Raw genomic sequence first — 23,169 nt, forward strand, 5'->3', positions numbered from 1 at the left:
GAGAGTGGTTATTTGCTTGTTTTTATGTGGGTTACCAGCTAAAGCAAAGCACAGAGTTGAGCTGAGGTTCCTATTAAAGGCTACAAGAGTGTCACTGTAAACAAGTCTCTTCAGCAGAACATGTGGTGCTGGTACCAGCTCGATGCAATTTTTAAGCAGCATCAACTGTTGAAGTCTGGTTTTTTTAATTAATATATTTGATTATTTGCTTTTATTATTAAGTTATGAAACTTTGAAACTGAAACCAAATTCCATGCAGGTTTAACACAGAAGTGCAACAAGCATTTGCTGCCAATGACAGAACAGCAGCGGCAGCATTTTTGCCAGGCTTCTGTTCCATGTTTACTGTATACTGCAACTATTAATATTTATGCAGTGCATATTTCTGCAACAGTTCTCACTGCCATATATTGACCGACTCTACAAAGCCCATCCATAGGCTATGCTGTTTCCACACACTCTCCTCTCCTTTTCACTGAAAATTCTTGCTTACCAGGTGTTCTGGCTCCAAGTACTGGTGATGAAAATCAAATAGACGCATGCTCTACAAATGGAGTTTCCAAGGAGAAGGAGAGAAGCAGCCTCGTGTTGGCTCTGCTCAGCCACCAGGTATCACTAATGGTGCCAGCAACAAAATCCAAGGCTGTTTTGTGTTTATGTCTGACAAGACAGATAAAACATAATGTTTTTAAAGATGTTTAATAAAGTAGTTGAAAGATAACGATTACCCAGTCTCATCATTTGCACATGAAAGGTGGAGCAGAGAAGTTACAGTAATTTGTTGCCAGACTTCAGTGGAACAAACAGCTGCATTTTACTTATCTTCAGATATCAAAGGACTTGAGTGGGACAAAGATTACTTGGCTTGACAAGCATTCAAAGACCCCTCCAGCTCAAAACCAGATGTTTCTGAGGAAAATCATGAAAGGATTAAATTTAAGCCTAGCAGCAATTCCTATTACACTGGCATGAATTCTACCGCCATCCCCTAATCTTGTCAAAGCTAAGACAAGATGCTTTGCCACCTTTCCAAATACAGAGGTGTTGGACATTTGCAAAGGTCACAAGCAGACAAGTTCTTCCTCCTAAGAAGCAGAGACTTCATGGCAGTGTTAAGACACTTTAAATCTGCTGTGCTCCTGCCCATCCTGTGCCAGCTCCTCACTCAAATAACTAGTTTTCTGCCAAAGAGCTGGCTCAGAGATCAGCCACTCATACATGAGCAGATAAACTGACAACCTCAAGTTACCTTCTCTGCACCCTTTATTTTATTCCCTCAGACTCTCATATAAGACCATTGTGAAAATCTGCACATCTCAACCAAGACTAAGACCAGAAGCAGCCCAGTATTCTCCCTCAACATGTGCTGCAACCTGCTTTATTATTTAATGTATCAGATGTCTTTAACAAGAACAGTAAAAAAAAAAAAAAAAAAAAAAATCACATCGTTCTTGTTTGGAAATACAACATTTTGAGAATGTGAAGTCAATGTCTGTGCTGTAAAACAAACAGGATGGTTACTGAAGAACCAAAAAGAAAACATGAAAGACTTCAATTCAAACTTTTCCAACTGTACCCACTCTAGAAGGCTGAGCAGACAGTTAAAGGTTTTATGTAGCTGGAAATGGGTTTCATTTTAGTTGCTGCCTCAAAGCCAGTTTTTGTGTTTAACACACATGGTTACACAGCCAACCAGCACTCCTGGGGATTATCTGCTTGAAGTATGAAAGACAATAAAACAACCCACCATCAGTTTTTCTGCCGGACTTGGGCATGATTCCCATTAGCACATTTTTATTTTAAAACTCTGCGTGGTTGCTATGATTTTATAACACAAGAAGGCTAAGCACAGATATTGGTACTTCGAGCAGAACAGAACTTTGCCAGGTAAATAACAAATTGCAGAGTTATGAATTGCTTCTTAACATACAGAAATGTTGCATGGCACAGCAGTTTAAATACATTAGCTGCCGCATGCAGTTGAGAAAAACCAGCATTTTCCAATCTTTAATTTAATGTAAATTAAAACAAGCCAAATCCAAAACCCAACCAGGTAAATGCACATTTTTCCCCTGTTGATTTTGGATCAACTTTAAGTGAGAAGTGATGGTAGACAGCAGCTCTAAGCACTCAAGGAGAAAAGCAACAACTGGTGTTCAGTACTGGTTTACTGTTACAGTAATGGACTATTAAAATCCAACTACAAAAGATTACACGCTTATAACAAGTTTCTGAAGACAGTGAGTAAAAAGCCATTAAGTACTATCAGTTTTCCAGACCCCAAAAATGCAAGACAATACAGGTATCACAAGACATCAGCCTTTTCCAACTTAGGCCACCTCAATTAACAGCTACAGTTCATTCGTGGCATTTACTGAATTATGGAAGGCCACATTCCAGTCAGCTGTAGAGAGTGGTTTAGGGTTATTTGCTGTTAGAATGCTTTTCAGCTCCTTCAGTTTTTTTGCCTTTTACGTTCCTGCAAGAAGCGTGATATTTGACAAGGATATGTTGAAATACAGATTCAGCATCTGGCACTCCAGCATTTCACCTGTCTCCTGCACTTACCATGAAACTATTTAAACCTTTAGAAAGCTTTAAAATTAATTTTATTGAGGGAAAGATTGTGAATTTTATCTAGAATCTGCTTTAGGATTGACAAAGTGGCCCCACATTCATTAATTTATTTTATGAAAGTTGCTTAGGAGCAATAGTAATACAGCTGCTGATTCACAGAGGCAGCAGCTATACTCACACAACAGCAACAAGCACAATCACAGTCCCTGCTGACACTCTATGTCTTGTCAAGACTGCCTGAATATTTAAGTAAGTTTGTTATTTCTCCAAACCCCAGCTCCTTCAGGTTCTCCTTGAGAATCATTCTGCTGAGGGACACATTTTCATCAACACAACAGATTTACAGGAACAAAGCCACTTGCTGAAACTCAGGCAAAACAAGCAGAGGCCGAAAACCTCAAACCACCATCAGGACACACCTCCAGTTGCAATGGGGACAAAACAAAAAGGCTTCCCAGAAGTATAGTTCATTTGACCGCAGTCTGAGGTCAAGATGAGGCCTGACAGGCTGCTCACCATGTCTCTCATCTCCTTTACTTCTTGAGCTGCAGCAGATTTTCTGTTACTGTCCATTACTCTATAAACCCTAAAGAATGGTAGGAAGTGAAGCTCAGGTCATCAGCAGCTTCCATCACTTCTCCCAGAATCAGAATCATTACTCTGGATTTACAGTGGTGTGCTCAGTTAGCATTAGAGCCAAATATCACTCCACTCCCTATGCTTGCTGTACTTCAGCATCTTGGTCCTGGATGTACCTCTTTTCCTTAGAAAAAGAAGTGCTGCACAGAGTACTTACAGGGTGGTCAGCATGTTCATTTTGCAACACTTCCGAGTTTCTGAACTTCCCAGGTTAAGCACACTTTAGCACGTAATCCAAGCAAAAGAGGACAGATCTTGAAATACCTGTTACCCGGTAGACCTCCACTTACATCCTTATGCCCCAGTCACAAAGTTCAAGGAGTCATTTCAGGCAGGTTTACAATGCAAAAGTCATTATAATTCTGTTATTTATTCCATTCTGTTTAAGAGTCTCCAATACGCCCTGGCTTGAACACAGACTCTGCCTCCGCAAGACAGGCATTAAAGTTAAAACAAGATTTGATAACATCATTTCATTTAATCGTACAAGGAAAAATGTAATGCATTCACAGTATGTAATACCAACTCATTTCAGTTTTTCTATTCTTTGTTTCTGCCTGAATTCATAGCTTACACTTAAATATTTTTGCAGTATTCAAAAGACTGTCTTAAGCGCTGTAGTTTAAATCAGACACAGAATAAATGAAGTCTTGAAAAAACAATGACCAACTGCATCATCGGCTAAGCGCCTCCTCCATGCAGGTCTTGGCTGCACTACAAGAGTTCAGTTATTATGGAGCAACTCAAACACATCCATAATTCCTTGCATTGTTCTAAGGTTTCTGGGACACCTGTTCCTTCCCCAGCAGCAGGCACCTTCCATAGAGAGTTCTGGATATGTCTGATATCAGTTACAGCCAAGTGAGTAAATTCTTGGGCTCAAAGCATCAGCTGATATAAATCACTACTGCGCTAATGAAGTCAAAAGAGCCACATCAGTTTACGACACAGGACACGACCTATACTTGCACTTTGGGAAAACAAGTCAAAGCAAACTGCCGTTTCTTTTTCTAGCCTAGTTCTCCAATTAGGATTTTTGTTTGCACTGTAATTTGGCATTGAAAAAAAAACAAAACAAAATACCACATACTTTCAGCAGATGGATAACTATGAGCTATAACAATTTGTCATAGCTGAGTTTACTCAAACATAACCTGAAAACGTCCCAGAGCCTTCAAGACCCCAAAAAGCATGAATGGTAATTGTTGCAAGCACACTGGGAATGGCAATTCAGGTCCTTAGTAAAAAGCCTGGCTAACAAGCATTGACATCTCCTGCCTGAGCAGAGAACAGCTAACTGCAATCCTGAAAAACCTAGGGCTCTAGAGACAAAAAGGAGGAAACAGAATAAGGCATCCATCCAATACCTGGACACCAACCTGGCATGTGAGAGTCCAAGCAGCATGCACAAGGCTTACCTCTGGGGACAAGCAAGGGATGTGCTTTCAAACTGAGAAAGTGCAAGACTAAGTTCAGATAAACAACAACTAGGCAAACAAACAAACAAACAAATTAACTAGCAAATCGTTGCCTGATTATTGTGCAAAGAGTAAGTTACCTGTTTTGCCACTCTGGGAACAAATATTTAAGCTGTTAACATGATTGTATCATTCACTTGACAAGAGAAAGGATAACTCGGATATAAACTGGGAGAACAGATGACTAATCATGCAGTTGATAAACAGTTTGTTCTGAGAGAAAGAGACCTGAACTTCAACTATCCAGTCCTTCCATGCCTGCACACTTCTGCTCAGGTCTCTCAAACCCTCCCTACTCTACAACACTCAGAGAACAACCTTTGGCAGCGACCTCCCAGGACTTCTCCCACTGAAGGCCAGTGATCCCTGACCCAACAGGCTAAAGAGCCCACGCTCTGCAGTCTCCTTCAAAGTCACAGAAGAGGACTGACCTCATATTTTACTTGTATCCCTGTCAGCATAATTTCCTGCCTCTGAAGTCAGAGTTTAGTGTATGAGCTGAAGCACTGCAGGCACACCAGATTCTCCTGGATGGCACAATGATTTCTTCGTGCTAGTCACCATGTTCTCTGGTGCAGGTCTCCAGCAGAAGGATCAGCATTGCTCCATCACACCAGTCTGAAGACAGGGAAAACAGCAGAGGTATGATGAAGCAAAGGAAGGAGAGACAAAAAAGATTTCAAGAACTCCTCTTTACAGTTGAGAGGAACGATTTCCAAAGGGTTCTTCTCACAAAAGGAAATGGACATGATTGTTTAGGAGCATCCACAAGTATGAATCTCAAACATTAACCCCAGGAGTCCGTTATTAAAGGTGTCATTAATCAAAGGGACAGGCCAGGATTTACTGTTCCTTTCAGCTTTATAGAAGGAGTGCACAAGAATGTGTGTTGGGAAAGCTTTCAGGCTTTGCCACATATGAGGAGGCATGGGCCTGTCTTCCCTCTTGTATGAGCTTCCTTACTTGTCAGCAGGATTATTCCCACTGTGCAACGGGTAAAAGAAAAGCATTTTAAAATACTGCATTTTTCCATTAAGGTTACAAATTATTAACCTCCACAACTAGCATACTTGTCCTACTGAAGAAGAGGGAGCATTTTTTTTTCCACACACAGTCAACAGTTTTCTTTCATTTGCCTGCTTCTGTGGTCAGCATTTCAGTGGCAACCCCTCATCCCAATGCAGAGTTAGGGGTACTCTGTGACTTCAGTAGTCTGCCCAAGCAGAGCCAGGACAGCTGCATTTGGAACAAGATTGATCCAGAGACACGAATAAACTCAAACTGATGCAGGCATGACGAAGTCATGAAAGCGATTTCTTATGACCTGACCCATCATCAACATTCACAAGCCCCAACAAGCATTACAGGAAGGTGACTTAATAGGAGGAGACTTAAAAGGACTTGTCATCCACCTTCACCTTTTCTGCATAAGAAGGGAAAGCTAGCAACCAAAGCCCTCTCCCACAGATACTTCCACTCATCTGACAGACACACAAAGAAAATAAACTGCTCTAGACCCTTTTCTCCATTGCCTCCTTGAGCACTTAGTTCCATGTAAAAGAAGGTGGCAGACAATGTTCTCTGAATGGGGAGGGCCACACAGCCCTGGATGTATCTGACAACACCAAATTCAACCACACACTGTACCAGCTCGTAACAACGCACAGGTTGAAGCCTCCTGCTAAATCCTTATCAGTGCAAATGGCCCCACACAGAGTCCAGACCAAAAAAGCTACATGACTGCTCAAAGTTTCAGATCAAGTCTCATTTCTGACTCTGTTACTGACAAGATGTTAATTCCAAAAGCCCTGTGCTATAAATCCCTACATGACCAAAAGAACTGTGGAAGTGTGTTAACACAGTGTTAGGTTCCCCTGGGATTTAAGGAGCCCTGTGGCAGACACCTTGTTACAAAAAACATTCCTCATCTGAGGCAACTGCCAAATATGGTCTTTAAGAAGGTGGTTTCAGGTATCTGCAATAAGAGCTTGACAGCCATTTAAAGCTGATGTCATCTTGACATTTGGGAAATTCTGCCTTACATTTGCTTGATGATTCAAAATGGGAAAATTCAACACTCCTTAGAGTAAGGACAGAGAGTAGAATCATCATTTGTCTGTCTGCCAGGTCAACATAGTCAAATAAGACCTAATTTGTGACAGAGGCTTTTTTTTTTTTAACTATGTATCTGTGCACATTCGCACACTATACAGGCATGAATCATTTGGGTATGACACTGACTATCAAGACGGATAGATAAGATTTCTAAATGTGAAGTAGTAGTACAACACTAGGATCCTCTCCCTCCTCACGGTTCCCCAAAAAAACGGAGTGATGCAGTTGACATGCTCAAGTGATGACACAGTACAAGCAGCACAAGGTACTTTCCCCTGGGGAAAGAAGTGGCTCATGGTGAGTCTCAGGATGTTATCCTTCAAACACTTCACAGGCAGCGATGCAGGCCCTCTGCCTGCCCTGAAGTCATGACATTCCTGCAAGTTGTAAGGAAGTGCCCAAGAGGAGGAACAAGAGGGCTCCTAGGTCCCTCTTACAGCATTTCGGCCTTTAAATGGGGGCCACAAATCCACTCTTCATCTTGCCCCAGCACACTTGAAGGCACCGAAATGAAATTGTATCTTACCTTGTCTTTGTATAAAAACCCTGAGCAGTGGATGAGCACTTGAAACAGCCTTGAAGAAGTTGTCATCGTTGTTAATAGGGAGAAGGTCTCCATGCATGTCAGCATATCCAATCATCACCTCCAGGTTGGCTATATGATGAATGTGAAGAATTAGTTTGTAGAAGTCTTCAAACTTTCCTGGCTTGTAGCGATCCAGGGAGAACCTTCTGAACTCTGCCCCAAACTGCAAGAGAAAACAAATAGAGCATCTGCTGTCAAACATCACCACAGCCCAATGCTCCAGCTCAGCATTTGAACATAGTGTGCATCACCTCTCTCCTTCTATGATCAATATAGTCACATATAGGTGCTTTCAAGTCTACAAATGACTTTTTAGGTCTTCACATTAGAATATAACCACGGCTACCAAGACACCACCCTGCTTGACAACAGATAGGCTGAAGAGGAAAGACCCATCACACCAGGAGAGATGCAGGAGCTGAGTAAAGCGGCCCAATCTGCTCCCCGTGTAACAACCAGTGCAACTGAGAAAAGGCGACAGGTGACAGTTGTAGGTGACTTTGTTCCCAGAGGTCCAGAGGCACCCATTTGCTGACCTGACGCACTTCTCTAGAGAGGTGTGCTGCTTATTGTGGGCTCGCGTCAGGGATGTCACTGAGAGACTACCAAGCCTCATACAGTCCACTGACTGTTATCCATTGCTGTTGTTCCACACGGGCACCAGTGATACAGCCAGGAGCAGTCTGAGGAGTATCAAGAGGGATTACAGAGCTCTGGGAGCAGCCGTGAGGGAGTCTGGAACACAGGCAGTTTTGTCATCAAACAACCCGGTCAAAGGGAAGGGGTTTGAAAGGGCCAGTCATATCTGGAGTATCAACAAACGGTTACGGGACTGGTGCCACAGCCAGGGGTTTGGCTGCATAGACCATGAAAAACCTGGTCTACTGAGGGCTGATGGGGTCCATCTGTCAGAGAAGGAGAAGATCATCTTCAGTCATAGGCTTGCCAAGCTGGTGAAGAGGGCTTTAAACTAAAGTTGCCGGGGAGCGGGGGGAAGGAAGGGAACCTCAGTCTATCCCACTCCTACCAGTTCATTGCCAGTGCCAGCAACAGATGCCCAGAGCCTGGAGATGCATCACAGGTCAGCAGGAAAGCACCTGAAGAGCAGCACAAAGAAATTCCATCCAGGAAGCCAGCTTCATCAGGAGCCCAACTTAAACGCCTCTGTGCAAACACATGTAGCATGAGGAGTAAACAAGAAGAGTTAGAGATGTCCACATGCCTGCATGGCTGTTATTGGCATCACAGAGATGTGGCAGGATGGCTCCTGTGACTGAAGTGTTGGAATGGAAGGATACAGGCTCTTTAGGAGGGACGGGTAGGGAAAATGAAGTTGAGGGGGGTCACCCTTTACATCAATGACCGACTGGAGTGCATGGATGAGGAGCTGACCAAGAGCTATGGGTCAGGATTAAAGGGAGGGCAGAGACAGGTGGCATTATAGTGGGGGTCTGCTACAGACAACCCAACAAGGAAGACCAAGCAGATAAGGCCCTCTATAGACAGACAGGAGTAGCCTCATGTCCACAAGCCCTGGTCCTCATGGGGGAAGGGATGCCATCCAGAGGGACCTTGACAGGCTTAAGAGGTGGGCCCATGCAAACCTCATGAAGTTCAACAAGGCCAAGTGCAAGGTCCTGCATCTGGGTCAGGGCGAACCCAAGCATGGATACAGGCTGGGTGGAGAATGGATTAAGAACAGCCCTGAGGAGAAGGACTTGGTGGCGTTGGTTGACGAGAAGCTCAACACGACCCAGCAATGTGTGCCTGCAGCCCAGAAAGCCAACCGTGTCCTGGGCTGCATCAAAAGAAGCATGACCAGCAAGTTGAGGGAGGTGAGTCTCCCCCTTCACCCTGCTCCGGTGAGGCCCCACCTGGAGTACTGTGTTCAGCTCTGGGGCACCAGACATAAGAAGGACATGGACCTGCTGGAGCAATTCCAGAGGAGGCCACAAAGATGATCAGAGGGCTGGAGAACATCTCTCATTAAGACAGGCTGGAAGAGTTGGGGTTGTTCAGCCTGAGGAAGAGAAGGCTATGGAGAAACCTTGTACCAGCCTTCCAGTACCTAAAGGAGACCTACAAGAAAGGTGGAGAGGGACTTTTTACAAGGACATGTAGTGATAGAAGAAGGGTAATGGCTTTAAACTGAAAGACGGTAGATTTACATTAGATATAAGGAAGAAATCATTCACCATGAGGGTGGTGGGGCACTGGAACAGGCTTCCCAGAGAAGCTGTGGATGCCCCATCCTTGGAAGCATTCAAGGACAGGCTGGATGAAGCTTTGAGCAGCCTGGTCTAGTAGAAGATGTCCCTGCCCACGGCAGGGGGGTTGCCCCTTAAGGTCCCTTCCAACCCAAACCATTCTATGATGATTCTAAGTGTGCCACCTTAACATTAAAAAAATAGACTTTAAGTTTTCATTAAATCCTCCAGAGGATAAATGCATTTGTAGGATTTAACTTCAAAGCTGCATCATTCATTATAATCATCTCAAGCATCTACAGAACCATTCTTCTCCAAAGCAGAAGCGTTCACTCTACTGCTTTAAAAAGAAGTTACTCAGCTATTCAAATAACCTTATAAAAATTCTTTGCATGTTTCCCATCAATACCACTGGGATTCCAACCACAAGACCTGTAAAGAAGTGTGGTATGTAAGCGCACAGCTTGTCATTAGGAAATACATTCACTCTACATGCCCCCTGAATTTCCTGGTATACATACAGGAGGAGGAAAATTCTAATTCTAAGTTAGTTTTCATGGGTTTAATTTTTCTGTCACTCTACTGGTTTTTACTTTTTGAGTTTTACAGCCCAGTAAGTGGCTGTTTAAATAAAAAAAAAAAAAAGGGTGTGATTTAGTACAAGACAATTGAAAATGTTATAAATCCATTAAGTTATTTTAAGTAAGCCAGAAAGTGATTGAGGAAAAGATTTCAATGGACCTTATTTGCAATATTAGAAACCAAATGTGCTATTAAGAACCAGAGGAAAAAAAATAGATTCTCTAATCAGGGAAATTAAGAGAGTCAAAAACTAGGCTTCTAGTTAAGTAGATTAAGTGATCTTTCTGGTATATTTAACTTCATAACTCAGATTGTGTAGGACTAGTAAACTGCTGTTCATAAACTGAACCTCTAAATCATGGAAACTCGCTCCTGAAAGCACGGAACCACACCCATAAATCCAAGAACAAAGAAGGCTCTGACTAGGATCCCATGGAAGTTCTCATTTGCAAAGTCAGTCAATACCAGGGCAAGAAACCAAAGACAAAAAAACCCCCACAAACTAGTAAGCAAACAAAGGGAGAAAAAAAACAAACAAAAAAACCACCAAAAACCACAACAACAGAACAGCTTGAGAATTTTTCGTAGACAAATTCTTCCTCAAAATGGAGAATGACATGCTTAGAAGTTCTCAGATGTTAAATCAACTTATACATGCAAGCCACTCTTTTGCTGAGACTAGCAAAAGTATGAATCATCACCATAATCATCTTCAAGAAAAAAAAAAAAGAAACAAAAAAAAAGAAACCAATCAACCAACCTACTGGCTTTGGGTGCAATGATGTTCACAAATTACTTCCGCAGTTATGAAAATCCCACTGTTCAGCATCTAAGTCTAGTTGTGATCATCTGTAAGCTTGTTTGGTGAAATTATGCTGCTTGTTTGTAATATTAACTGCTAGTTCCTGTTTGGATTTCAATTCAGAGTGCCCATCCAAATGCACAAGAGCCGAACAAACCACAGCTGGTTCCAATGGAGGGAAAACAGTCCTCCTTTGTCCTCCATCCCCTGATCCTCTCCAGAAAAATCCAAGTGGCAACTTACTCCTGTTGACACATTTCGAACTGAAAAAAACATTAAGTCTTTTTATTTGAAAAGTATCTTGAAGTTTTATTTTTCCTAGATTCAAACAAGAAGCAACCATCTTCAAGTGAAAAGTTTAACATCTACGTGATAAACTAACCAGGCAGGAACAAGATCTTTGTAGGCTTTGTTTAGGGCTGCATCTCCTGCTCTGCACACCTGAACAGGAACATAGATTTCCTTCAGCCGAAACAGCACCGCACCAGGCCAGGGCACTTCGGTGCCAATCCCAGTAACCACTGGTTTACTGGGCAGACAACTCGTTCAGGACCATTAGCACACAGGGTACTTCAAGAAAGCAGACACTGTGTGGTCTCAGCCCAGTCAGTATGACAACCATCCTACACAACCACCCAGACATCTGCTGGGGGAGCCCATCGCTTCTGCTTGGCCCAACAGAGGTGTCCAGGCACAAATGCTCCTGTGCTGGGGCACCGAGGTCAGTGGGAAAGTGACATGGGAAAGGAGGGAGGAAAGAAGCAAGGATGGTTATTTACACTTTGGTGTGACCCACAGATCAGCTTAAGCTGCCACATGAGAGGAGGACAAGTGAAAGGGCCAGGCATCCCAGCTGAACCCCCACGGGCTGTATCAGCCGAGTGTGACAGGTGGGTAACAACCCACCTACGGGGATGAAACTGCAGACTTGGGGCACCGAGGTCTGATGCGAACGCTGTGTAGTCAAATGAACTCATTCACACGTTCAGCCTCAGGAAAGCCCAAGAGACAATTTCCCTCGCCCAGGAACGGGACAATGGTAAACAAAGGCCAGTAATTTCATTTATACTTTTTGCATGGCGCAACACTTGAAGGCAAGAGAGCTGGAAGGCGATTCTGCAGAGAAGGGAAAAAAAACAGTCTCCTCAAGAGAAATTTAAGCAGATAATGCAGATAATATTTTGTTGTTTAAAGATTAGTATTACTGTAGTAGTAGTTTAGCTGATTAACTCACCCTATGCACATACACAGGCAGCAACCATTGTCAGCAGGTCTTTTCAGAAGAGGGGAAAAAAATGCTTCAGCAGTGACCGTTCATTCATCATCCCTAATTAGGCTGATAGGGAGTATCGCAGTAATAATAGGTTTTGCAGTACCACACAGCTTGGAGACTGGGTGCTCTGCATTGTATTCAGCCAGGATTTCAAGATAACATCCACCACGTATCCTCCAGAAACTACAAATTCCAAGGGCTTCGCACAGATAGCCAAGATGACTATCTGCTTTTCTAAGCTACAAGGTTCATCTTTAGTATATCCCTCCACAGAACGAGACACAACGACTGGTGTCTGCCAGCAGTCTCTGCCAGAACGATACTGGGATACGCTGTTTGATAAAATAACAGTTTTAACAAGCAGATTAGTTTGTCATAATGAAGTAAATGATTTTGACCTATTTATCTAATGCAAATACAGCATCTACTACTGCAGAAGTCCGAGGACAGGATGATCCAAGGGAATTAAAAAATTTAGTCTGACAGACACTAGAAAAAACTGTACAGTTTGTTTCACAAAGAACTAGCTCTGTCCCAAGATCCTCTGAAGTATCAGCCATACTTGCTGTCTGCAGCTAGATGACAAAAAGCACCCTACAAAACGCTATACATCAAGCAGGAACCTTAAAAGCAAAAACAGATGCCAAGAAAAATTGGCAAAAAAAAAAGTTTTCTGATAAAAGTTGTGCTAAAGAATTAAAAAAATCACAGCTAGCTGACCAAAACTTAGGCAGACTGACAAAGAGCAATCTCGTCCTTTTTTTTTTTTTTTTTCTGTCTAGAGGGGAAGAGAGGTCAGAGGAGAGAACAGTATTTTGAGGCTTGTTTACTTGGAGGGCTGCTATTTTGTGAAATTAAACGGAAGAGTTATTGCAAGCAAAAGAGACCAACTTTTTTTTCTTTAAATTTTAAGTTTCAAAAAGTTTACAGGGTCAAAAATGAAGCCCTGTGTTTATGAGGTGCCATCCCTCTAGTTTATTGCTGGCTTTGAGTTCAGGCTATTGTAATAAGAAAACATCAAAGAGCAGCATTCAGCAATAAACATGAATTATGTTAGCCACCTACTTCTCCCATGAAGCCAGTATCAGGAACAGAAAGAAAAACAAACACTCTCATCCTTCTATAGATTCCAGTTTCTGCTTACCTGCGAGATTTTAAAAACAGGGAAGATCTGATCAGGGTGGCCTTATCAGTGAGAGGAAGCAGAGGCCAAGAAAGAGGAGGAGGGAGGGCTGAAAGTAAATGGTTTTGTGCTGGCTGACTTCATATCTGGGACTTCAGAGCTCTGCTGTCACATTCATGTTTGTGTTTCTCTGCTCCCTCTTCCTCCCCCAGTTCACTCAGCACTCTCTTGCTGTGCTCCCAGTCTCATAGCGGTTGTCACTAGTGACAAGATGCCACCAACCAAGCAGATGTTCTCTGCAACAAGTTCCCTCTTCTCCCCTTCAACCGCCTGCCCCAAAGCACCTTGGCTTCATCCCGACGATCAAGCTGATGGGAAATGTGGGATTTTGTATTCTGCCTAGTCCCCTACTCACCTCTTGCTGTTTCTTCCAAAAGAAAGTCACAAGAGCAAGACAGCCTCTTTTCTATTTGCCCTTTATAGGAACTTCACCACAGACAATTTCACTATCTTCTCCCCAAAACTTCTTCCTGATTGGCATCATACCATACTCCTACCCCTCACCCTTGTATTCTCCCCATTCATTCCCCCCGTAAAAATACAGCCATGCTTTAATATCTTCAATTCTTAGAACAGTTTTCCCCCCAAAGAAACCCAGCTGTTCCCCTGCTTTTCGTGCTTCTTGGACAAAATGCTTCATGTCTCTGCTTTTCATTTGAAGAACTGTCCTTCGCAACCCCTCCAACCCTTTCCAGCAGCCAATGGGGCTGTTCATGGCAACACTTCTCTCTCTTCTTCATCTACTCAGAAGACAAATTCAGCTTCTTTCTCTGTCCCCATCACCCTCAGATCAACTTCTGTTCATGAGACATGCCTCCCATGCAATCTTTTACTGATCTCTTCAGATGCTCAGCTGCCAGCTCAATGGCAACTTAAAGCTAAGCTTACCATTCTCCCTGCTTTACCTACCTTCTTTCATGATTCTTGGGCACAAGACCATTACACTGCCTTCCACTGCTTTAGCACAAATACAGGACAGGATGTATACATCCATGGCACGTCACCATCAGCATGAGGGCAAAAGGAACATTTGGCACCCTGCCCCCCAGCAGGACAAAGGAGCACTGGATCAGGAGGTCTGGGCAACACTGCCAAGAGCAGACAAATCCATGAGCCCAGATTCCTGCAGATAGGAAGCCCTGCACTAGTACAGGTCTGTAGCAAGAGCAAACCACTTTTTGAACATTTGCTATGAGAGACATCTGCAGGGTTACCAGACACCTGTATCCAGTAAGGACTCTGGCTGGTTGCAAACTTAAGACCCTTTTAGTTTCTACTAGAGGTTTCCGCATGAGCTCGGGGCCAACAACAGCTGCAGAGAAGTAATAATTTGATGTGCGCACACACATGCACACACCTCGCCAGACCTGACAGGGGCCTGGGAACAGCTGTGCAGGGCAGAAGCAGGAGGGATGGCTCCAGGCTGGGTGGCCCTGGGGCTGGTGCACCACACCCTGCCCCAGACATTTCTGCCTCGATTAACTCCAGGAATTTCCAATGGGAACAGGACTACCTCTGTACTGGGACATTTTGCCTTCACTTAGAGGGAGGGAATGTCTCCAAAGCTACATTTCATCTTTAACTTCTGGCCTGAATTGTAAAGGTAATTAGGGCCAGGCAATCAATCCTTGGAAGAGCATTTCTTGGTTGCTAAAAGCTCAGATTAAGTGCGTGCAAAGTCTCTCACAAAGGGAATGATAAAGCACTACCAAGGAAAGCATTATTAATTGCATCCCTGAAGAACTCCTCAGAGGTGGCTAGTCCTGCAGCCTGCCAGAGCCTCCACAGGTATTTTAACCTCACAAGGGAGACATTCCTTTCTGACTTGGCTGTAAACAACTTTCCAACTTTAAAGAACACCTCAGCAAATTAAAGGTTCATTGTTCAGTGTCCTTTAGGACTGTTTCAATGTGGCGAGACTAAAATTTACAAGATTACTCACATAAAATAGACTGGCTGGCTGAAGTTTTAAGCAGATCTGGAATTCCCAAATTGCTAGGCTAAAAACCATTACAAGAGCAAAGGTGCAAATAATCAAGGCACGATCAAGAATAGGAGAGTATGGGAGGTGCTGAAAGTAGCAGCCCGAGCCTTCTGGTCAATGCAGCGTAGGAATATTGATAGCCATCCAGTTAGCACAGCAAGCACCCAAGCCTGTAACAGCAGTATAATAATTTCAGGAACATAGTCAGAGGAACTACCATCTTTCAGTAATCACATTTTTTTGGTTGGTTGGGGGTTTTTTTGTTATTACACAGGACCCAAGGCTATAACCCCAGCACCAGAGCATATCCTCCCCTCCATCCCACGCTCTGTGAAGCCAGGCAGCACAAAGCACATTTCCCAGCCTTCCCTATAACTCCTACAAGCACTACTGCTCACACAGTGCCAGAGCACAGGTCAGAGAAGATAAGTTACACTGTGCTGGTGCTTATTGTAGCTGTCACTTGAACAGAACTATCACAAAAATGACTTGTCTGTGCAACACCTTTTTGGCTGAAAAGTTTGGCCTCTCATCTGTGAAGGGCAGTAAGTTTTCACAGGATCAACTGTAGTAGCTCAGCTGCTGCATGGTAACTTGCTGTGGTCACTTTCTCTCAAGTCACCCAACTGTTTGAAGACAGACTTAGATTTACTAGGCATGACCACTTCAGAATTCATCCTACTAAGAACAGATTTCTAATAACAGAGAAACTAGGAGTTTAGTAGATGCTATTTAGCACATCAAAATAAATACCTGTTGCCAGAACCTCAGCAAAATGAAAACAGAAAGGAACAGAGGCAAGATTTCTTAAGAGGTTAATGTTTGCAGTCTCTTTTTCTTGACACGTTTTGCAACAATCCAGACCATCTCAAGTTGCTATTTCTGTGGCATACTGTCTTCATTTGAGAGGGGGAAGCACTGCGGTTTTCTGAGTCTGTGCCACATTTGGTTTGCATATAATCAAATATGTTTTGAAGCTCAAAACCAGCAGTTAAATCAGCTGGTTACAAGGCTTTTCACTGCACTTAGTTTTATTCTAGGTATGACAAGCGTGACCTTAACTTGGAAGAATCTAAAGTACTACTTAAAAACTTAAAGCAGACAAAGTCTGGTTTAACGTCCTGTAGGTTTAAAAAAACTGATGCTTTTTGATCAATTTTGAAGTGTGCTACACATGGAAAACATTTCTTAAAACTTCACAAGGCCTGTAAGGCTTCAGGCTTAGAGCAAAATCAAAGTACAAAATGCTGGAAAACACAATTTGTACACCTCTCTCATTTAGTTAACAGCAGACAGAGAAGAACCAGACCTTTAAAATCTCTTTACAGGAGACTGGTAAAAGCAAGTTTGCTCTTACCGCTAGTTGCTACAGCTACAACACTGCTTGATGTTAAACCTTGTACCTTTCTAATACATAATGTGCATACATATACCATAATACCTAAACGGTCACGTGGACTTAAAATACTGCTAAGGTGTCTGAGCAGTATCAGCAACTTTGGGAGGGGGAAGGAGGGGTGGGGGGTGGAATAGAGCATGTGAAAGGTTTAAAACAGCTATCTTAATGTAACAAGCACAAGTACACTCCTCCTGAGAAGATGACACATGAGCAGGACAAACCACCCACAAGCTGTTCAGATATCACATCAATCTAGCAGCTGGGCAGGCTTGCTGAAGCCCGGACTTCTACACTTGCCCAGGACCAAAACGCATCATTTTATCTGCTAGTTACTTCATAAGAGCACAGCTGATCTTTGAAGACCATAACAGTATCCCGTATATACTCTGGATACATCAAAATATGATTTAAAATGTATTAAAAAATCCATTTGCGGCATCCATCTGAACACCAGCATTTACTGGAACAAATTCAAAAGGGGATGGGAGAAGAGGAAAAAAATATGGTTGTAGTCAAATAGATATATTTATCTTAATGGGTTTGTTTATAGCAGCAGGATGTTAGTCACGTTATTGTTAATTTGTAAATCAGTTTTAATGTAAGGAAATATGACACTATTAATAAGGCAGAAATGTCACAATGACACAGTCAGCACCTGAGTCAGGTAGCTGTGTTTCTATAACCCTCAGCCACCATCGAAAGTTCCAACAACAAAAAACAACAAAAGGGTTGGGTTTTTTGTGTATGTTTTTGTTTGTTTGGGGGTTTTTGTTGTTGTTGTTTTGTTTGTTGGGTTTTGGTGTTGGTTTTTTTTAAGGACTATTTTTCAAGGAACCACAAGTGCATTTACCTACTTTTGAAAACATGAAAATGAATTCTTACGGGTACATCTAGCTTGCAGGAAATAACATAGGAGTAGTAGAGAAATACTTTGCTGCTGCTTTTAACCCGAAAACATAAAACTGCCTGTTTCAAAGTGCAAAAAAAACACACTTTCACAAACAATTCAAAGGGCTACCATTTAAATGCCTGAGGCAATCTTATACCTCTACTATTCCAGAATATCCAAGTGACTGTAAAAGAAATATACACTTGACCTGATAGCTGCCCTCCTCTTTGAAAAGCTATATGTACAATTCAAGAAAAAAAAAGAAATTAAAAAAAAATCTCTTTTCACTCAGAGCAGGATGACAGAAGATTGGCTACATGGAGCTATAATTAAAGAGAAGTATCACCATTAATAGAGGAATTTCTATTTTAAAAGTATTTCTTCTTCTGTACACTTACACTCATGGGGAAAGAGGCCTGAAACTTCTCTGTAAAACTAAGGAGAGAAAATGAAAAATAGGTTTGGGATCTCATGGTCACAGGCAGAATTCTTAACAAAACAAACAAACAAAAAAAAAGCCCCACACATCGCATGCACTGTGGCTGTTGGTAAAAGGGAGAAGAGGGAGAGAAAGGGTCATCTGGAAACCTTTTGCAGAGATTAGAGGCAATTTCTTCATAGGGGACAGATACTTCACTTGTCACCCGACAGGGGAAAAGAGCCAGTGAGTACTAGACACATGAGAATACACAGTTGTTTTTGGCCAGCAAGATAATGTGTTTTCAGATACTGTCTAAAAGGGCTGAAATATTAATCCTGAGCTACGCAGACAACACCTAGATAAGAACCGAGCTTCTAATGTATTCTATCATGAAAGATTGCAGAAGAGGGATAAGGTATAATTACAATTCTATTCATATTTTCCTACGATACGTGCCAATTTTTAAGCAGGTTTCTCTTTATCCTGCCACCTTTCTATCTAGCAATAAGCTTTTAAGTATTTTGATTATAAGGCCAGCTCCCAGGGGAGGACACAGAGGAAGGGAGGAAGCACTGAGCCCAAAGGAAGAGGACTTCTTAAAGGAGATGACTACAGCGATTCCCATCACTGCCGCGTCTCAAAACAGAGGTGTGCTGGTGCTCTGTTTTCTCGTTCTGTATTTGCCGCAGCACAGTGAGAGGCTTCTCCAGCACCTTACAGTCGCCCAGAGAAAAACCGAGCTGATGCACGCTAAGAGGTGTTACACAGTGCCACAAAGCTCATCCTCCTGCAAAGACATGTAGCCAAAGAACACATCACTGCGAATGTTCCCCCCAGGTAGTCACAAGGCACCAAAATATCCACGGACACAAGCACTGGAGGCTGAAGCATGCTGCTGGTCCACGTTCCTAGTGGGGGTGATGGGTCAGGCTAGGTCCAGGGAAGGTCCAGGCTGGTCTAGACCAGCTGAAATCCGATCATCCCCAAAGCTCACACATCTACCGAACAAGGAAAGAAGAATACCATGTGCAGGTTTTGACCCTTCAGCACAAGGAGGATGCTGAAAAGCTGGAGTGAGTTCAGCCACCAAGAAGGACTCCACCAAGACTCCCTCCTTCTCCCACCCCACCCTTTTTTTTTTTAAAATAATCCTCTGGCCCACATCAGGAATCTTAAAACTTAAGGATACTTGGGGATCGCCAGAAAAGTGTCTTACCCAGTGTGGTACTAAGGATTTGACAAACTCTACCATTCCAATAATCAAGGGCACAAACCAATTTCCAATAACTTTATTTTGAAGAAAACAAAAGAAACTCAGGAAATGCAGGAAAATGTTGGTCAGTTTTCACAAGAGCCACGTCTGAATCATGACTAATGCAACACACCAGCTGGATGGTGGTTTATCCCTAAGGAAGGAACCACCTGGTTATCATAACAGAGGCAGGGCTATCAAAAACCCAATGGCTGCAGCCTATCGCCCATCAGACTCCCCACAGCTATTTTTTTCCAGAGCTCCTTCATGCCCAAACCAATCTGCAGAGAAGGAGAAAAGCCATTTCACTTCGTTGTGTAAAAGCAGCGCTCTGTCACACCCAGCTCCTCCACTAAAAGGGATTCCACCTGCCCACGGCCTGCCACTTCCCCAGCCTTTGAAAAGCCACCTGAGAATCCCTTGATCCCCGGCCAGCAGCATGCCCCGGCGCAGAGGCTGAGCTGCACCCACCTCCGCTCACCTGGCAGCCTGCGCTCTCAGGCGATAGCTGCAAAATCATGAGTTCTCAGACTCAACTTTCGAGTTCCCAGGCAGGTCCAGGCAGGCCTCCTACTTACAAAACACAGGCAACTAAATGTTTAAAAGACTGACTGCATACGGCTACCAAAAGCAGCATTATTGAATCTTTTTGTTTCCCCAGCCTTAGATAGGTCACCCAATCAAAAAAAAAAAAAAAAAAGTATTTTTAGATGATTGCAGCAGGACAACCCAGCGATCCACAAGGACAAGACAAACAGCATCATAATCAACCCTACAAGATTACCACATTTTAACAAGAGGTATAAGGTACCTTGCCAGGTACCACTGGCCAGAGCTTTTGACTGGATCTATTTCTAACCATTGAATAGTAATCCTGTGAGAGGGAACCTACAAGCTTTACAAACAAAAGAAAACCATCTCACAGTGTCAGTACCACCCCCTGTTCACCAACAATCTGCAACAGCCTGCTACATAAACACTCTAGATGTTATTGTGCACAAGTCACGCTAACAGTATAACCCCACCAACACCAGGAAATTCAACAGCGCAGCCTCCACCGACCCACGCTGCATGTTAATGGATCATCACTGGGTGTAGGCCCTCAGCAGGATATTTTCTATTTAGCCTTTGTTTTAAGGTTCCTTCCAATGCAGTACTGTTCTCTACAATAACTTCTGGGACATCAGCAGTGACAAACCTGAGGTCCAGAAGACTTCCAGTAAACCCTTCCCACCCACAGAAGTTTATTTTTCATTCTCTCCAGAAGCCCACAGTCATTTGTACACTTACAACCTCCGTACACCACCCTGTGCCTATACAACTATGTAGGATTCACTTACAGGATTTCTGCAGCTGTAAAGGAAGCTATGAGGTGTTCTTCACAAGGTTGTTTTTTAATTGTTAACAGAACAAACTCAAGCTATGGCAAATTGAATTAGAATAGAGAGGATGAACTTTAAAAAAATCTTCTCTGTAGTCAAGGTTTTAGTTTGAAGCTCATACAGTGCACAGTGTACAACTCAGTAACTAGAAAACAGGATCAGGATGGAGCATTTAGGGGCCACAATTAGTGTCGTGCATGGGTTACAACTTAGAACCAGTGCAAACTGAACCAAAACTTGCCAGCTATGGGAACAGAGTGGAACTTTCCAGGCCAGCTGAGCCCCTTCAAGTGGCAACAGGAGATTAGGAAATAAGGGCCTCAACCTATATCTCAGGTGCCACATGTAGAAATGATTGGAGAGTCCAGTCCCTTGGACATGAGGTAGTTCTCCCACAGAAGGCATCCCACCATCCTCAGGTCTATGTGCTGCTCAAGGCTGTTTGATCTGAATGCAACAAGGAGCAAAAATGGAGAGCATCAAGTACAAAGCCCCCAAAACATTGTCTCCAATACCATCTAAACAGGAGATGAGGGCTGTGCGCAATTCCAGGACATGCTAGTGTTACTCTACTCTTCTCAACCTATGCGTTGCCTACACCTTTTCTGTTACATGTATATAAAACATGGGAGATTTAGGGAGATTTCTCATTCTCGGTTTTGCTTAAAATGCTCTTTATTTCTGCACACAGAGGTGGCAGGTGAGATTTAGATGTGCTGGTTCAACCAAGAGCGACCAGAACCTCTTTAAGAGAGCTCAGCAAGACCAACCATAGACACAGCCAGCCAATATCATGTTAAGAAGCCAAGCTCCAGCATACAGCTGTTCCTGCACAACTCCTTTCCTAACAATACAAGCGTGCAAAACCTGGCTGGCTTATGGCGGGTGCCGGCACCCCCAGGTAACACCTGGTAAAACAGCCACGGGTGGGTGAAGCTTCCCACAGGCCTCGCTCCGGCTTTTCCCACTTGGATCTACACCAGGATTTCGGCGCTACCAGCACCGGCCAGGGGGACCGGGCAGTTCTCCCTCCCAGCCCTCCGCTCCTCTTGCCACACCACGCCAGGGGAGCCGACCCGCCACCCGGGAGGTGGCCGTAGCACCGGTACGGCGTGCTCCCGCGGCTGCGGGGGGGAAGAGCACCCCGGCGGCGGCACCGCCTCCCTCAGCGCTCCCACCGGCGTCCCCGGCCCGAGCCCCGGGCCTCCCGCCAGGCGAGGCGACCGGCGCTTTCCGAGCTGCCCCAGAAAAGTTAGCGCCGAAGTCCCCGCGGCGAAACAAAAGATCGAGCGCGAGGCTCCCGGCGCCCGCCCGCCCCGGCCCCGTCGCCGCCCCGGGGGCGGGCGGGGAAGGGTCGCGCCGCCGCCGCCGCCACACGCCGGGCAGGGGCGGCTCGCCGGGGGCGAGGCCGGGAGCTGCGCCCGGAGCGGGGATCCCCGCCTCCCGCAGGCTGCCGCCAACCCGTCACCGCTCTCCGGGCTGCGGCTCAGGCACGGCTCCGGCACCACCGGGCGCGAAGGCGGCGGGGGACACTGAGGGGTGCCGGGGGGGGCTCCATTCATTTTCGGGAGAGCCGCGGGGAGCGGGTCGGGCAGGGGCGCACCGGGCCGCCGCCGGTCGAGGCCGCGCCGCGCTGTCCTCACCTTACTCTTCACTTCCACCGCGCTGCACTCCAGATACCGCAGACTCTGAGATTTGTTGAAACTCCGGTTCATCTTCCCGGCCCCGCTGCCTTCCCCCGCTCAGCCGCCGCCGCCTCCCGCCCGCCGCGGGCCGCGCGCCCCCGGGACGCCCCCGCGAGCCGATCGCCCCGCGCGCGGCAGGCGGCACGCGGCGCCCCGCTAACCGCTCCGCCGCTCACGGGCACTTTGTCCCGGGCGCGCCAATGAGAGCGGCCGCTCCGCCGAGGCTCGCGCTCCAGCTCCCAGCAGCCGCGCGCCCGCGGCTCCCGGCGGGCGGGCGCCTGGGCCGGCAGGCCACGCCCACGGCCACGCCCACCCTCGCCCCTTGGTCCCGCCCCCGCCCGCCGGAGCCCCGCCCCTCGGCGGCCGCGGAGCTCCGGGTCCCACGCGTGTGCGCGGTGCGGGGGAGGCTCAGAGCCGGCCCGGCCGAGCTGCCGTGCCGCAGAAGTTACTGGCGGAATTGCCCCTGCTGCAATCCAGTCCGGTCGGTGCGGGACCGGCCTGCCGAGGACGCTGGAGGGGCTGCTCGGGCGCTGCTTTAAACCATCCCCCCGGAAGGCTGGCTGTGGTGCAGCTGCAAAACAAAATCTCTTTATTCTGGGGGGGTGTTAGGCCTCCGGTGCTTCTTGGCAGGTGTGTGCACCTGCCCAGTTTTACAGTGGTCCCGCTGCCAAAGTCGTTTAGGATACAGAAAGTACACCCAAAGTAGAATCATAGA

General features: G+C 45.1%; 1 protein-coding gene across 2 annotated transcripts in view; it reads right to left on the reverse strand.

Annotated features, from left to right (window-relative positions):
* PARD6G (par-6 family cell polarity regulator gamma) overlaps nucleotides 1-22,484 on the reverse strand; it is a 69,538-nt gene extending 47,054 nt beyond the window's left edge. For both annotated transcript variants that reach the window (XM_065628974.1, XM_065628975.1), the window contains exons 1-2: nucleotides 22,413-22,484; nucleotides 7,336-7,558 (exon numbers count right to left, since the gene is read on the reverse strand). In XM_065628974.1, the coding sequence (XP_065485046.1) occupies nucleotides 7,336-7,558; nucleotides 22,413-22,484 (295 nt within the window). The remainder of the gene's footprint in view (nucleotides 1-7,335; nucleotides 7,559-22,412) is intronic.
* Between the last annotated feature and the right edge of the window lie 685 nt (nucleotides 22,485-23,169).

The sequence above is a fragment of the Caloenas nicobarica genome, chromosome 2 (assembly GCF_036013445.1).
Source record: "Caloenas nicobarica isolate bCalNic1 chromosome 2, bCalNic1.hap1, whole genome shotgun sequence".
In the NCBI taxonomy this organism is placed as follows: Eukaryota; Metazoa; Chordata; class Aves; order Columbiformes; family Columbidae; genus Caloenas; species Caloenas nicobarica.